The sequence below is a fragment of the Thalassophryne amazonica genome, chromosome 7 (assembly GCF_902500255.1).
Source record: "Thalassophryne amazonica chromosome 7, fThaAma1.1, whole genome shotgun sequence".
Taxonomy (NCBI): domain Eukaryota; kingdom Metazoa; phylum Chordata; class Actinopteri; order Batrachoidiformes; family Batrachoididae; genus Thalassophryne; species Thalassophryne amazonica.
Window position 1 is genome coordinate 40,166,175 of NC_047109.1, and position 17,352 is coordinate 40,183,526.

At 41.3% G+C, this 17,352-nt stretch overlaps 1 protein-coding gene across 1 annotated transcript in view; it reads left to right on the forward strand.

Moving 5' to 3' along the window:
- The window catches only part of LOC117513818 (cytochrome P450 4B1-like), a 122,134-nt gene that overhangs the window by 95,818 nt on the left and 8,964 nt on the right, over positions 1-17,352 (forward strand). Inside the window, exons 10-11 of the mRNA XM_034174047.1 lie at positions 25-89; positions 13,810-13,892. Coding sequence (XP_034029938.1) covers positions 25-89; positions 13,810-13,892 — 148 coding nt within the window. The remainder of the gene's footprint in view (positions 1-24; positions 90-13,809; positions 13,893-17,352) is intronic.

The following is a 17,352-nucleotide window of genomic DNA, read 5'->3' on the forward strand; positions in this document are numbered from 1 at the left end:
ATATCTGCTTTTCTTCACTTGTAGGTTGTCTTCTTGGGATAAGTGTGTATGGGATTCATCGAAATCCAGATGTGTGGGAGAATCCTGATGTAAGTGGTTCATGAAGTCAAAGTGTCTCCACTAGATTTGATTTCAATTTGAACAAGTGCAATCTGAGAGTATTCAAAGTCCACCAGTTGTTTGTTTACATGTGTGTTGACATTTTCTTTTTACTTTCCTTTTCATTGTTAGATGGTTATTACTTGGATTGTTTCTCTAAGATTCATAGATCCTGATTGCTGATCTTTGATCTTGATCACTCACCTTTATTTCTGTTTTTATTGACCTGTGATCCTGGTCTTTGTTCATAAGCACTCATAGGCATAAGTGTTTTTTAACACTGGTTTAAAAAAATCCTGATTGCTTGTGCAGCAGGTCACTGAAATAATGGTGGCATAAGCACCAATTTTGTAAAAAACAAGAGAAAAAATATTCCGTACACTTTACTCTTTTTGGAAAGGTGCACAAGCCATTTACAAATGGGGGAATGACAAGTGGCCATCATTCTGGCATATTGAATTGCACAAAATCTCACCGAATGGAACAGTTTGGATGATCTCTGTGTCCAAAAGTAGGTTTTTAACAATGGTGTGAAGCAGATGAGATGGATGGATGGATGAGTTGAGGCAGGAGCTACAGGCCTGTTTTGACTGCACAGATTGGAGCAACATTGAAGCTGCATCTACAGACATTCATGGACTTTGTGACACTGTGACATCTTAACCTCAGTTTTTGTGAGGACCTGTGTGTGCATCTCAACAGCAACAACAAACCTTGGTTCACTGGGTAACTGAGGCAGCTCCGCCAGGCCAAGAAGGAAGCCAATAAAAGTGGAGATAGGCTCCTGTACAAGAAGGCCAGGAACAAGCTGACAAAGGAGATCAGAGTAGCAAAGAGGAGCTACTCTGATGGGCTGAAAAAGCAATTCTCAGCCAATACTCCAGCGACAGTGTGGAGAGGTCTTCGGCACGCCAGTTATACAGTGGAGAACCAGTTATACAGCTTCATGATGAAGTGGTATAGAGGAAGATTTTCTTAAAAAAAAGACCTGAAAGTTTAGCTACAAATTGCCTGAAGGTACATCTGAGATGCAAGCCTAGATTTTATCAGTTTTGGTGAAAAAATCCTTCTCTGCTCTACTCCACTATGAAGCTAAGAGTGGTGATACAAAATGCAAAACTTGCACTGTGCACAGTTTCTCCAATCACAGCCACATAAGACTATACGTAACTTCTCCTGGGTTGTCTGGGTGTCTTGGTGGCTTTTCTCACTCTTCTCCTTCTTGCACAGTCACTCAGTTTTTGAGCACTGTCTACTCCACACAGATTTACCATAGAGTGCCATCGAGACACCTGTGGGACAGCCCTGTCCATCTGCATTCACTCAGCTCTTCGTGTTTCTTAGACAGTGTTGGGACTGTTTACACAGAGACTGCTACCTGCTGCTTTGGACTTGAACTAACAGTCTTTTTCAAGACTTTTTTACTTTTTAATTTTTTTTTTAACTTTTTACTGTGCTCCAACGCCTAAGGAAGACCTCTAACGGTCGAAACATCGCGACAGAGCACTTTTATCAGCTAACTTTCATTAGCGTTGGCAGGCTAACTAGCTTGCTAACGCTTTCGTTTTTATTTTTTATTTTTTTTATTTTATTTTAGCACCGTTGTCGTGCGTTGCCTGTGCTGCTTCATGGCCTGTTTGGTGCCTTGATTAGGGGCACTCCTTCTGCTGAATCACCTCTGGATTATTTGCACATTATTCACTTTGTGTGTTTTGGGGAATCCGCTAGCTTAGCGTAGCTACTAGCTCTTAGCCGATTAGCATGGCGGCTTCTCCTGTCTCTCCCGCACTTTTCTGCTCTGGGTGTGAAATGTTTAGTTATTCCTCGGCCTCCTTTAGCAGTAACGGTACTTGTAATAAGTGCAGCTTATTCGTAGCTTTGGAGGCCAGGCTGGGCGAAGTGGAGGCTCGGCTCCGCACCGTGGAAAATTCTACAGCTAGCCAGGCCCCTGTAGTCGGTGCGGACCAAGGTAGCTTAGCCGCAGTTAGTTCCCCCCTGGCAGATCCCGAGCAGTCGGGAAAGCAGGCTGACTGGGTGACTGTGAGGAGGAAGCGTAGCCCTAAACAGAAGCCCTGTGTACACCGTCAACCCGTTCACATCTCTAACCGTTTTTCCCCACTCGACGATACACTCGCCGAGGATCAAACTCTGGTTATTGGCGACTCTGTTTTGAGAAATGTGAAGTTAGCGACACCAGCAACCATTGTCAATTGTCTTCCGGGGGCCAGAGCAGGCGACATCGAAGGACATTTGAAATTGCTGGCTAAGGCTAAGCGTAAATTTGGTAAGATTGTAATTCACGTCGGCAGTAATGACACTCGGTTACGCCAATCGGAGGTCACTAAAATTAACATTAAATCGGTGTGTAACTTTGCAAAAACAATGTCGGACTCTGTTGTTTTCTCTGGGCCCCTCCCCAATCAGACCGGGAGTGACATGTTTAGCCGCATGTTCTCCTTGAATTGCTGGCTGTCTGAGTGGTGTCCAAAAAATTAGGTGGGCTTCATTGATAATTGGCAAAGCTTCTGGGGAAAACCTGGTCTTGTTAGGAGAGACGGCATCCATCCCACTTTAGAGGGAGCAGCTCTCATTTCTAGAAATCTGGCCAATTTTTTTGGATCCTCCAAACTGTGACTGTCTAGCGTTGGGACCAGGAGGCAGAGCTGTGGTCTTATACACCTCTGCAGCTTCTCTCCCCCTGCCATCCCCTTATTACCCCATCCCCGTAGAGACGGTGCCTGCTCCCAGACCACCAATAACTAGCAAAAATCTATTTAAGCATAAAAATTCAAAAAGAAAAAATAATATAGCACCTTCAATTGCACCACAGACTAAAACAGTTAAATGTGGTCTATTAAACATTAGGTCTCTTTCTTCTAAGTCCCTGTTGGTAAATGATATAATAATTGATCAACGTATTGATTTATTCTGCCTAACAGAAACTTGGTTACAGCAGGATGAATATGTTAGTTTAAATGAGTCAACACCCCCGAGTCACACTAACTGTCAGAATGCTCGTAGCACGGGCCGGGGCGGAGGATTAGCAGCAATCTTCCATTCCAGCTTATTAATTAATCAAAAACCTAGACAGAGCTTTAATTCATTTGAAAGCTTGTCTCTTAGTCTTGTCCATCCAAATTGGAAGTCCCAAAAACCAGTTTTATTTGTTATTATCTATCGTCCACCTGGTCGTTACTGTGAGTTTCTCTGTGAATTTTCAGACCTTTTGTCTGACTTAGTGCTTAGCTCAGATAAGATAATTATAGTGGGCGATTTTAACATCCACACAGATGCTGAGAATGACAGCCTCAACACTGCATTTAATCTATTATTAGACTCTATCGGCTTTGCTCAAAAAGTAAATGAGTCCACCCACCACTTTAATCATATTTTAGATCTTGTTCTGACTTATGGTATGGAAATAGAAGACTTAACAGTATTCCCTGAAAACTCCCTTCTGTCTGATCATTTTTTAATAACATTTACATTTACCCTGATGGACTACCCTGCAGTGGGGAATAAGTTTCATTACACTAGAAGTCTTTCAGAAAGCGCTGTAACTAGGTTTAAGGATATGATTCCTTCTTTATGTTCTCTAATGTCATATACCAATACAGAGCAGAGTAGCTACCTAAACTCTGTAAGGGAGCTAGAGTATCTCGTCAATAGTTTTACATCCTCATTGAAGACAACTTTGGATGCTGTAGCTCCTCTGAAAAAGAGAGCTTTAAATCAGAAGTGTCTGACTCCGTGGTATAACTCACAAACTCGTAGCTTAAAGCAGATAACCCGTAAGTTGGAGAGGAAATGGCGTCTCACTAATTTAGAAGATCTTCACTTAGCGTGGAAAAAGACTTTGTTGCTCTATAAGAAAGCCCTCCGTGAAGCTAGGACAACTTTCTACTCATCACTAATTGAAGAAAATAAGAACAACCCCAGGTTTCTTTTCAGCACTGTAGCCAGGCTGACAAAGAGTCAGAGCTCTATTGAGCTGAGTATTCCATTAACTTTAACTAGTGATGACTTCATGACTTTCTTTGCTAACAAAATTTTGACTATTAGAGAAAAAATTACTCATAACCATCCCAAAGATGTATCGTTATCTTTGGCTGCTTTCAGTGATGCCGGTATTTGGTTAGACTCTTTCTCTCCGATTGTTCTGTCTGAGTTATTTTCATTAGTTACTTCATCCAAACCATCAACATGCTTATTAGAACCCATTCCTGCCAGGCTGCTCAAGGAAGTCCTACCATTATTTAATGCTTCAATCTTAAATATGATCAATCTATCTTTGTTAGTTGGTTATGTACCACAGGCCTTTAAGGTGGCAGTAATTAAACCATTACTTAAAAAGCCATCACTTGACCCAGCTATCTTAGCTAATTATACGCCAATCTCCAACCTTCCTTTTCTCTCAAAGATTCTTGAGAGGGTAGTTGTAAAACAGCTAACTGATCACCTGCAGAGGAATGGTCTATTTGAAGAGTTTCAGTCAGGTTTTAGAATTCATCATAGTACAGAAACAGCATTAGTGAAGGTTACAAATGATCTTCTTATGGCTTCGGACAGTGGACTTATCTCTGTGCTTGTTCTGTTGGACCTCAGTGCTGCTTTTGATACTGTTGACCATAAAATTTTATTACAGAGATTAGAGCATGTCATAGGTATTAAAGGCACTGCGCTGCGGTGGTTTGAATCATATTTGTCTAATAGATTACAGTTTGTTCATGTAAATGGGGAATCTTCTTCACAGACTAAAGTTAATTATGGAGTTCCACAAGGTTCTGTGCTAGGACCAATTTTATTCACTTTATACATGCTTCCCTTGGGCAGTATTATTAGACGGTATTGCTTAAATTTTCATTGTTACGCAGATGATACCCAGCTTTATCTATCCATGAAGCCAGAGGATACACACCAATTAGCTAAACTGCAGGATTGTCTTACAGACATAAAGACATGGATGACCTCTAATTTCCTGCTTTTAAACTCAGATAAAACTGAAGTTATTGTACTTGGCCCCACAAATCTTGGAAGCATGGTGTCTAACCAGATCGTTACTCTGGATGGCATTTCCCTGATCTCTGGTAATACTGTGAGAAATCTTGGAGTTATTTTTGATCAGGATATGTCATTCAAAGCGCATATTAAACAAATATGTAGGACTGCCTTTTTTCATTTACGCAATATCTCTAAAATCAGAAAGGTCTTGTCTCAGAGTGATGCTGAAAAACTAATTCATGCATTTATTTCCTCTAGGCTGGACTATTGTAATTCATTATTATCAGGTTGTCCTAAAAGTTCCCTAAAAAGCCTTCAGTTGGTTCAGAATGCTGCAGCTAGAGTACTGACGGGGACTAGCAGGAGAGAGCATATCTCACCCGTGTTGGCCTCTCTTCATTGGCTTCCTGTTAATTCTAGAATAGAATTTAAAATTCTTCTTCTTACTTATAAGGTTTTGAATAATCAGGTCCCATCTTATCTTAGGGACCTCGTAGTACCATATTACCCCATTAGAGCGCTTCGCTCTCAGACTGCGGGCTTACTTGTAGTTCCTAGGGTTTGTAAGAGTAGAATGGGAGGCAGAGCCTTCAGCTTTCAGGCTCCTCTCCTGTGGAACCAGCTCCCAATTCAGATTGGGGAGACAGATACCCTCTCTACTTTTAAGATTAGGCTTAAAACTTTCCTTTTCGCTAAGGCTTATAGTTAGGGCTGGATCGGGTGACCCTGGACCATCCCTTGGTTATGTTGCTTTAGACGTAGACTGTGGGGGGCTTCCCATGATGCACTGTTTCTTTTTTGCTCCGTATGCATCACTCTGCATTTAATCATTAGTGATCGATCTCTGCCCCCCTTCTCGGCATGTCTTTTTCCTGGTTCTTTCCCTCAGCCCCAACCAGTCTCAGCAGAAGACTGCCCCTCCCTGAGCCTGGTTCTGCTGGAGGTTTCTTCCTGTTAAAAGGGAGTTTTTCCTTCCCACTGTGGCCAAGTGCTTGCTCATAGGGGGTCGTTTTGACCGTTGGGGTTTTTCATGGTTATTGTATGGCCTTGCCTTGCAATATGGAGCGCCTTGGGGCAACTGTTTGTTGTGATTTGGCGCTATATAAGAAAAAAGTTGATTGATTGATTGATTGATTGATTGATCTTGTTTGTATTTCTTTGTAATTGATGTAAATAAAGTCCAAGACATATTCACTGGCAGTTTTACTATCAGAGAGCCTCGTCTACAAACTACCATAAAAGACTCCAAGCTGTCATTGATGTTAAAGGGGGCAATACACAGTATTAAGAACAGGGGTATGTAAACCTGGTCTTGTTAGGAGAGACGGCATCCATCCCACTTTGGATGGAGCAGCTCTCATCTCTAGAAATCTGGCCAATTTTATTAAACCCTCCAAATCGTGACTATCCAGGGTTGGGACCAGGAAGCAGAGTTGTAGTCTTACACACCTCTCTGCAGCTTCTCTCCCCCTGCCATCCCCCCAATACCCCATCCCCGTAGAGACGGTGTCTCCTTCCAGACCACCAATAACCAGTAAAAATCTATTTAAGCATAAAAATTCAAAAAGAAAAAATAATATAGCACCTTCAACTGCACCACTGACTAAAACAGTTAAATGTGGTCTATTAAACATAAGGTCTCTCTCTTCTAAGTCCCTGTTAGTAAATTATATAATAATTGATCAACATATTGATTTATTCTGCCTTACAGAAACCTTGTTACAGCAGGAAGAATATGTTAGTTTAAATGAGTCAACACCCCCGTGTCACACTAACTGTCAAAATGCTCGAAGCATGGGCTGAGGAGGAGGATTAGCAGCAATCTTCCATTCCAGCTTATTAATTAATCAAAAACCCAGACAGAGCTTTAATTCATTTGAAAGCTTGACTCTTAGTCTTGTCCATCCAAATTGGAAGTCTCGAAAAGCAGTTTTATTTGTTATTATCTGTCATCCACCTGGTCGTTACTGTGAGTTTCTTTGTGATTTTTCAGACCTTTTGTCTGACTTAGTGCTTAGCTCAGATAAGATAATTATAGTGGGTGATTTTAACATCCACATAGATGCTGAGAATGACAGCCTCAACACTGCATTTAATCTATTATTAGACTCAGTTGGCTTCGCTCAAAATGTAAATGAGCCCACCCACCACCTTAGCCACACTTTAGATCTTGTTCTGACATATGGCATAGAAATTGAAGACTTAACAGTATTCCCTGAAAACCCCTTTTTGTCTGATCATTTCTTAATAACATTTACATTTACTTTAATGGACTACCCAGCAGTGGGGAATAAGTTTCATTACAGTAGAAGTCTTTCTGAAAGTGCTGTAACTAGGTTTATGGATATGATTCCTTCTTTGTTATGTTCTTCAATGCCATATACCAACACAGTGCAGAGTAGCTACCTAAACTCTGTGAGTGAGATAGATTATCTTGTCAATAGCTTTACATCCTCATTGAGCACAACTTTGGATGCTGTAGCTCCTCTGAAAAAGAGAGCCTTAAATCAGAAGTGCCTGACTCCGTGGTTTAACCCACAAACTCGCAGCTTAAAGCAGATAACCCGTAAGCTGGAGAGGAAATGGCGTCTCACTAATTTAGAAGATCTTCATTTTGCCTGGAAAAAGAGTCTGTTGCGCTATAAAAAAAAAAGCCCTCCGTAAAGCTAGGATATCTTACTGTTCATCACTAACTGAAGAAAATAAGAACAACCCCAGGTTTCTTTTCAGCACTGTAGCCAGGCTGACAAAGAGTCAGAACTCTATTGAGCCAAGTATTCCTTTAACTTTAACTAGTAATGATTTCATGACTTTCTTTGCAAATAAAATTGTAACTATTAGAGAAAAAAATTATTCATATCCATCCCAAAGACATATCTTTATGTTCGACTGCTTTCAGTAATGCTGCTATTTGGTTAGACTCTTTCTCTCCAATTGTTCTGTCTGAGTTACTCTCATTAGTCACTTCCTCCATACCATCAACATGTCTATTAGACCCCATTCCTATCAGGCTGCTCAAGGAAGCCCTACCGTTAATTAATGCTTCGATCTTAAATATGATCAATCTATCTTTATTAGTTGGCTATTGTTTTGGAACACAAGGTTTGGTCAGATCGGCACACAGAAATGATCACACAGACTGCATTTTGCTAGAATAAAAAGGCGTATATTTATTCCCCACAAAAGCAGTTACATCAAACACAAGTGGTTGCAGCGCATTTTTCTCTTACCGTGACGCCTTTAAGGTGGAGAGCCAACACCTTCAGCAGAGTGCGCCTGTCAACCGGCTGGGCGTTCGTACGTTAACCCGCAGCAGACTCTGTTGAAGCATGGTTGTACTCCCTTTTTTCTAGTGTGTCCGCGAAGGGAGGGTGAGTGGCCAACTCAACCTCCCTGGCGCACATAATTTCTTTAATCAACAGGCATCTGAAAGTTATTTTCTCTCTCTTACAAAGACATAATAAAAGCAGCTCTTCGCTCCCAGTTCCGAATGATCCCAGCATGCTTCACTCCCAGTCGTTAGTGGCTACAAAAAACAAAGTCGTGCTATCAGTGTAATAATAACAAGTACATCCAGCTCTTCGCTCCCAGTTCAGACTGACCCCAGAGTGCTAAAACAAAATTAAATAACAAATACATTCTCAGGGTTACTTTAAGACAGGTGCAAAACAGCACAATAACATTTTTATTATACAGCTATGTACCACAGGCTTTTAAGGTGGCAGTAATTAAATGATTACTTAAAAAGCCATCACTTGACCCAGCTATCTTAGCTAATTATAGGCCAACCTCCAACCTTCCTTTTCTCTCAAAAATTCTTGAAAGGGTAGTTGTAAAACAGCTAACTGATCATCTGCAGAGGAATGGTCTATTTGAAGAGTTTCAGTCAGGTTTCAGAATTCATCATAGTACAGAAACAGCATTAGTGAAGGTTACAAATGATCTTCTTATGGCCTCAGACAGTGGACTCATCTCTGTGCTCGTCCTGTTAGACCTCAGTGCAGCTTTTGATACTGTTGACCATAAAATTTTATTACAGAGATTAGAGCATGCCATAGGTATTAAAGGCACTGCGCTGCAGTGGTTTGAATCATATTTATCTAAGAGATTACAATTTGTTCATGTAAATGGGGAGTCTTCTTCACAGACTAAGGTTAATTATGGAGTTCCACAAGGTTCTGTGCTAGGACCGATTTTATTCACTTTAAACATGCTTCCCTTAGGCAGTATTATTAGAAAGCATTGCTAAATTTTCATTGTTACGCAGATGATTCCCAGCTTTATCTATCTATGAAGCCAGAGGACACACACCAGTTAGTTAGACATGGATCATTAGACATGGATGACCTCTAATTTCCTGCTTTTAAATTCAGATAAAACTGAAGTTATTGTACTTGGCCCCACAAATCATAGAAACATGGTGTCTAACCAGATCCTTACTCTAGATGGCATTACCCTGACCTCCAGTAATACTGTGAGAAATCTTGGAGTCATTTTTGATCAGGATATGTCCTTCAATACGCATATTAAGCAAATATGTAGGACTGCTTTTTTTTGCATTTGCGCAATATCTCTAAAATTAGAAAGGTCTTGTCTCAGAGTGATGCTGAAAAGCTAATTCATATATTTATTTCTTCAAGGCTGGACTATTGTAATTCATTATTATCAGGTTGTCCTAAAAGTTCCTTGAAAAGCCTTCAGTTAATTCAAAATGCTGCAGCTAGAGTACTGACAGGGACTAGAAGGAGAGAGCATATTTCACCCATATTGGCTTCTCTTCATTGGCTCCCTGTTAATTCCAGAATAGAATTTTAAATTCTTCTTCTTACTTATAAGGTTTTGAATAATCAGGTCCCATCTTATCTTAGGGACCTCATAGTACCATATCACCCCAATAGAGCGCTTCGCTCTCAGACTGAAGGCTTTCTTGTAGTTCCTGGGGTTTGTAAGACTAGAATGGGAGGCAGAGCCTTCAGCTTTCAGGCTCCTCTCCTGTGGAACCAGCTCCCAATTCGGATTAGGGAGACAGACACCCTCTCTACATTTAAGATTAAGCTTAAAACTTTCCTTTTTGAAAAATCTTATAGTTAGGGCTGGATCAGGTGACCCTGAACCATCCCTTAGTTATGCTGCTATAGACTTAGACTGCTGGGGGGTTTCCCATGATGCACCCAGTGTTTCTTTTTATTCACCTCTTTTTGCTCTGTATGCACCACTCTGCTTTTAATCATTGGTGACTGATCTGCTCTCTTCCACAGCATGTCTTTTTCCTGATTCTCTCCCCTCAGCCCCAACCAGTCCCAGCAGAAGACTGCCCCTCCCTGAGCCTGGTTCTGCTGGAGGTTTCTTCCTGTTAAAAGGGAGTTTTTCCTTTCCACTGTCGCCAAGTGCTTGCTCATAGGGGGTCGTTTTGACCGTTGGGGTTTTTCTGTAATTATTGTATGGCTTTTGCCTTACAATATAAAGCACCTTGGGGCAACTGTTTGTTGTGATTTGGCGCTATATAAATAAAATTGATTTGATTTGATTTAAACTTTTGATCAGGGTCATTTGGTTAGTTTCTGTTGTCATTATGATTTAAACGGAGTAAACACAGTTGTTTGACAACATATGGCTTCACCCAACCACTAACCATTGTGTTATCATTCATGTTCTCTAAAAAATGACAAAAAATAAAACAAAATTCTGCCACAGTATGTAAACTTTTGAGCACAATTGTAATTTTAATTTAAAAAAAAAAGGGCCACCTTTCTATTACAGCCCATGCAAGTCCAAAATAATGGCCTCTTGGTTTTTCAGGCTCGAGTTAAAATTCAAGCCCCAGATGTTGACACAACTGTTCTTTTTAACAGTTACACCGTATATTATTCTTCCTATTTGAATAGTTCATTATTCAATTAAGGCACCTTGACACTTGCATGAATTTGATCCCCACAGTGGCATGCAATCTTGTGTGTTAATGAGTGAACTCGTTGTGAATTGTGCCGGTGCACAAAGGAAATTCTGAAATGTTCAAAATTTGTAGCACGCATAAATTTGGTGCCACTTGTATGAACTAGTCGTGAACATTGTGCAACCTATTCGAAAACACTGCGTGTCAATGCGCGCAGGGCATCTGAACCTGAAATTAGATTATGAAGAGATGTTACACCTATAATCAACATACGAGGTCTATTAGAAAAGTATCCGACCTTATTATTTTTTTCAAAAACCATATGGATTTGAATCACATGTGATTGCGTCAGACAAGCTTGAACCCTCGTGCACATGCATGAGTTTTTCCACGCCTGTCGGTTGCGTCATTCGCCTGTGAGCAGGCTTTGAGTGAGGAGTGGTCCAGCCCCCTCGGCGGATTTTCATTGTCAGGAAATGGCGGAATGATTTGGGCTTTTTTTCCATCAGAATTTTTTCAGAAACTGTTAGAGACTGGCAGCTGGAAACCATTCGAAAAATTTATCTGGCTTTCGGTGAAAATTTTACGGGCTTCACAGAGAATAAGGACTGTTACTACAGCTTTAAGGACGGCTTTAAGGACGCTCAGCACACCGCGCTCCGTGCCGCCATCGAGAGCCACAAACCACCGTATCATTTCTAAACGGATGACTCTGTGGATCCGAGACCATCGTGTGCACTTTCTCTGGTTATCACAAGAGCTGGACATCAGCCATTTTCTGGCAGATTTCACTTTTAACAAGAGATTTTGTCATGGAAAGTCGAGCGGAGGCTTCGCGTGTCACGACCGATTTGCTGATGAGCGAGACAAAGGAACACCTCCCTTTTGGTCTCACAGGACAGCTTTGAGATGGCGTTCAGACAGCTGTCGGTGGTTTTTCCATCGAGTGATTATCCAAGAAATTGTGGATGTGCCTGGACATGCCAGAACATGTCCTGTGAGGCTTCATCATGGCGTTGCTTTGCGCCATGCGGCACCGCCGCAACGCACGGAATTCCTCCGCACGTCTGTCTCAATGTGCCAAAAAAGTGCTGATGTCCACGTCTTATCACAATTCCTGTGCTAGTCAGACAACGTCCCGGATAAAACACAGCGTCCAGTTTGGAAATGAACGGCACATTCCATTGTTACAGGTTTTTGTCATGGAAAGAGGAGCGGAGGCTTCGCGCGTCACGGCGGTGCCGCATGGCGCACAGCAACGCAGTGATGAAGCTTCACGGGACATGTTCTGGCATGTCCAGGCACATCCACAATTTCTCAGATAATCACTCGATGGAAAAACCACTGACAGCTGTCTGAACGCCATCTCAAAGCCGTCCTGTGAGACCAACACGGAGGTGTTCCTTTGTCTCACTCCATCAGCAAATCGGTCGTGACGCGCAAAGCCTCCACTCGGCTTTCCATGACAAAATCTCTTGTTAAAAGTGAAATCTGCCGGAAAATGGTTGATGTCCAGCTCTTGTGATAACCAGAGAAAGTGCACACGACGGTCTGGCTCCACAGAGCCATCCATTTAGAAATGATCCGGTGGTTTGTGGCTCTCGATGGCAGCACGGAGCGCGGCACGCCGAGCGTCCTTAAAGCCATCCTTAAAGCCGTCCTTAAAGCTGTAGTAACAGTCCTTATTCTCTGTGAAGCCCGTAAAATTTTCACCGAAAGCCAGATAAATTTTTCGAATGGTTTCCAGCTGCCAGTCTCTAACAGTTTCTGAAAAAATTCTGATGGAAAAAAAGCCCAAATCATTCCGCCATTTCCTGACAATGAAAACCCGCCAAGGGGGTGGACCACTCCTCACTCAAAGCCTGCTCACAGGCAAATGACGCAACCGACAAGCGTGGAAAAACTCATGCATGCGCACGAGGGTTCAAGCTTGTCTGACGCAATCACATGTGATTCAAATCCAAATGGTTTTTGAAAAAAATAACAAGGTCGGATACTTTTCTAATAGACCTCGTAACTTTACAAATACATTATGTAACTTATAAGAAGGAATGAAAATGAAAATGCAACTGTTTTACCAGTCCACCACCACACAACGAGCACGAGACAACTTGTAGATAATTTCTCTGTGATTCTGGGAGCGATGAGAGAATGGTTTCATCAGCCAAGTTTTGAGAGCAGGCTTTATTTTATATAGTGTGGCATCAATAGGGACAAAGCAAGACGCATTGGCACAACAAATTGTGCGCAGTGCAGGGATCAAATTTGTCAAGGTGGCTTTAGTTTAGCTGTCACACAAAGTGACCATGCCCCTAATTCTGCATAGCTCTATTGATCAAAATGTCTTAAACTAAGGAGTTATTTAAAAAAAACAGCAGGACTGACAGTAAATGAGTGTGTCCCAGTCTACAATTTGCAACCCCGAACCCCCCAGTTATTTTTCTCCTCTACAGTTGAACAGTCACGTTGTGTTGACATAAATGTGCTCTGGCTCAGAACGTGCAGTGCAGTGATAGTGCAGACCAGCAGGGTTGTCGGGAGGGGAGACTATTTTGCTTAATCATGGTACAAGGCACCCAGCCTAGTGTGAGTAGTCCCTTACTGTATCTCCATGGCAGTTTTTCAAATTCCATAAAAATTTGTCAGTGAAAACAATAGTTTTGGTGACTGTAATATGCCTCACTCTGTGAGTGTTCAGACCTGTCCAGTTTTCCTGTGGATAGCTAAGCATATGGACATATGTTTAATACATTCCAGACTAACGGGAAGCCTCACACCACACTCATGTTTAATTTTCTGCTTTTATGTGCTCCTAGGTCTTTGACCCACTTCGTTTTCTGCCTGAGCGCACTGCCTCGAGGTCGCCGCATTCCTTTGTTCCATTTTCTGCAGGTCCAAGGTTTGTCCACACCTACATTTGGTTTGAGGTGAAAAAGAATAGTTTGACACATAACCTATCTGCAGTGAAATTAGAACCTGTCATTGTACAATGAAAGGTTTCAAATTGTGTGTAATTTTATGAAATGCTACTCGTCAATTTCTTCTGAAACTCGGTTGCTAATGGGCTCTGTTTTCATGGTGTGGTAAAATCCTGCACAAACAGGGCTACAACAAAGTGATGTTTTCCTGCCTGTGATATCTGCTTTGCACTGTGCAAAGGTCACGGGACAGGTACAAACATGAGGGAGTGTTACTGAGGCAACTCAGTGTGTGTTTGCTATTTAAGTGGATTTCGGGGTCTTTGATGTGACAGGCAAAGCAAAAGGACTTGTCAGAACCATGTCTGTTCCCATTGTTGAGACTTTCTAAACAACATGTTGACTCTGTCTCCAAGCTGCAGATTAACTGGGCAGCGCAGTCTCATTTGTGGGTGGGCGCTAAAGAGGTAAAATATGACGCATACGACATGATTTCTCTACTCCTGGGGTACAAACCACTGCATTTTCAGTGGGGCTTTGGGCACATTACATGCAAACAAAATGAAAATGCAAAGAAAAAGTGACTATGCAGTGGGAAAGTGGACTTGTGTTGCGATTTGTTTACATATGATCCAGAGCGCAAACATGTTGAGGTGGTTTTGCAGGCGAGAGAACAGAGCTACTCTGGTTAAGTGTGTAGGGTAACACTTACCGACATGACGTCTCCTATCTCCTCGGCTTTTCTTGTCCACAGGGAACCGAAAAAAAGAAAATACTTTTCGCGACTGCTTCGGTGATTGCAGCCGAAAACAAAACCATACACCATTTATCCATGTGAAGTGTGTATACGAGGGCTGTCAATAAAGCAACGGTCCTTTTTATTTTTTTCAAAAACTATATGGATTTCATTCATATGTTTTTACGTCAGACATGCTTGAACCCTCGTGCGCATGCGTGAGTTTTTCCACGCCTGTCGGTGACGTCATTCGCCTGTGAGCACTCCTTGTGGGAGGAGTCGTCCAGCCCCTCATTGGAATTCCTTTGTCTGAGAAGTTGCTGAGAGACTGGCGCGTTGTTTGATCAAAATTTTTTCTAAACCTGTGAGACACATCGAAGTGGACACGGTTCGAAAAATTAAACTGGTTTTCAGTGAAAATTTTAACGGCTGATGAGAGATTTTGAGGTGATTCTGTCGCTTTAAGGACTTCCCACGGTGCGAGACGTCGCTCAGCGCTCTCAGCCGCCGTCGTCAGCCTGTTCAAGCTGAAAACCTCCACATTTCAGGCTCTATTGATCCAGGACGTCGTGAGAGAACAGAGAAGTTTCAGAAGAAGTCGGTTTCAGCATTTTATCCGGATATTTCACTGTTAAAGGAGATTTTTTTAATGAAAGACGTGCGGACGGGTCCTGCTCACGCGGTGCGGCGGCACAGGAAAAACACCTCCGTGTTGATAACCATTTGTAAAATCCAGGCGGCTTTTGATGGCTTTCAGTGGAGTGAGTATATGAGAAATTGTTTAACAGCAGGACATGTTCCAACTTGTCCTTAAGGCTTTCAACAGAGGTGTTTTTCCTGTGGCGTCCGCACATCTTTCATTAAAAAAATCTCCTTTAACAGTGGAATATCCGGATAAAATGCTGAAACCGACGACTTCTGAAACTTCTCTGTTCTCTCACGACATCCTGGATCAATAGAGCCTGAAATGTGGAGGTTTTCAGCTTGAAACAGGCTGACGACGCCGCCTGAGAGCGCTGAGCGACGTCTCGCACAGTGGGAAGTCCTTAAAGCGACAGAATCACCTCAAAATCTCTCATCAGCCGTTAAAATTTTCACTGAAACCAGCTTAATTTTTCGAACCGTGTCCACTTCGATGTGTCTCACAGGTTTAGAAAAAATTTTGATCAAACAACACGCCAGTCTCTCAGCAACTTCTCAGACAAAGGAATTCCGACGAGGGGCTGGACGACTCCTCCCACAAGGAGTGCTCACAGGCGAATGACGTCACCGACAGGCGTGGAAAAACTCACGCATGCGCACGAGGGTTCAAGCATGTCTGACGTAAAAACATATGAATGAAATCCATATAGTTTTTGAAAAAAATTAAAAGGACCGTTACTTTATTGACAGCCCTCGTACACTGTGTATATATATTAAATGGAGGTCCCCATAAGTGGTCAAATCCTGTGATATCATGGAGGGTTCAAATGAGACTACGGTCTTCTTTAGCCTGATAACAATAACACAGCCTTTATGGAATGATTTTTTCCATTAAAAAAAAGAAAAAAAAGAAAAACATAAAAAAATATATATTTTAATGACACACTCCAATCAGTATATGCTTTTTAATACAAGTCAAAAGTCAATCAATTCAATCAATTTTTTTTATATAGCGCCAAATCACAACAAACAGTTGCCCCAAGGCGCTTTATATTGTAAGGCAAGGCCATACAATAATTATGTAAAACCCCAACGGTCAAAACGACCCCCTGTGAGCAAGCACTTGGCTACAGTGGGAAGGAAAAACTCCCTTTTAACAGGAAGAAACCTCCAGCAGAACCAGGCTCAGGGAGGGGCAGTCTTCTGTTGGGACTGGTTGGGGCTGAGGGAGAGAACCTGGAAAAAGACATGCTGTGGAAGTAAAAGTGAAAATTTAATGTGAAAACAGAAGGACTGACAGTAAATGAGTGTGTCCCAGTCTAGAATTTAAAAGATTAATTATTTTCTGATTTGTATGCAGTATTTTGGAAGGTTTTTTTTTTTACTTTTTGAAGTTAGAAGAAAGTAAAAGCAGATACTTGCAAAAGCATTGCACCTCTAAGTGCAGAGTCAATGTGTGCATTACACATGAACAACCACAGACCATAGTTACTGCAAAAATGAAATCGCACGTAAAAAATAAATAAATAAATAAATTAAAATACATTTCTGCATCCATCACACGAGATGGATATAAGATACTCTTGTTACTTTACTCATGTGAGCATTGACCTCCTTTATAATAATACATTTTTTGCAAATTCAAAAAATCCTAATCATCAAAACAAAAAAATCCAAATAGTAAAATAAAATAGTTCATATAAAACTTAACTACTACAAAAACTATACAACCACAGTATATAAACTATAAAATTTAAAGAGCAAATATAATTCAGACCAACAATAAAACTAATGATAAACTGAAGAAATAAATGTTTTAAAATTTGCCTTAAGATTTGACTTTCAAGATTCAACGAAGATGATACTTTCTGAGAAGTGCTTTATTTGCATTTTAAATGGATTTTAAATATTCTACAATATAGCCAGATTGTGACAAGTAATGTGTAATTTGATGCCTTTATATAAATACTTGAACAAATTACCTTTGTTTCTGTTTTTAATCATGTTCATTGAATGTAGTTTTTTCATTTGTTTTGCAAAGAAAAAGTAATATGATAGAGGTT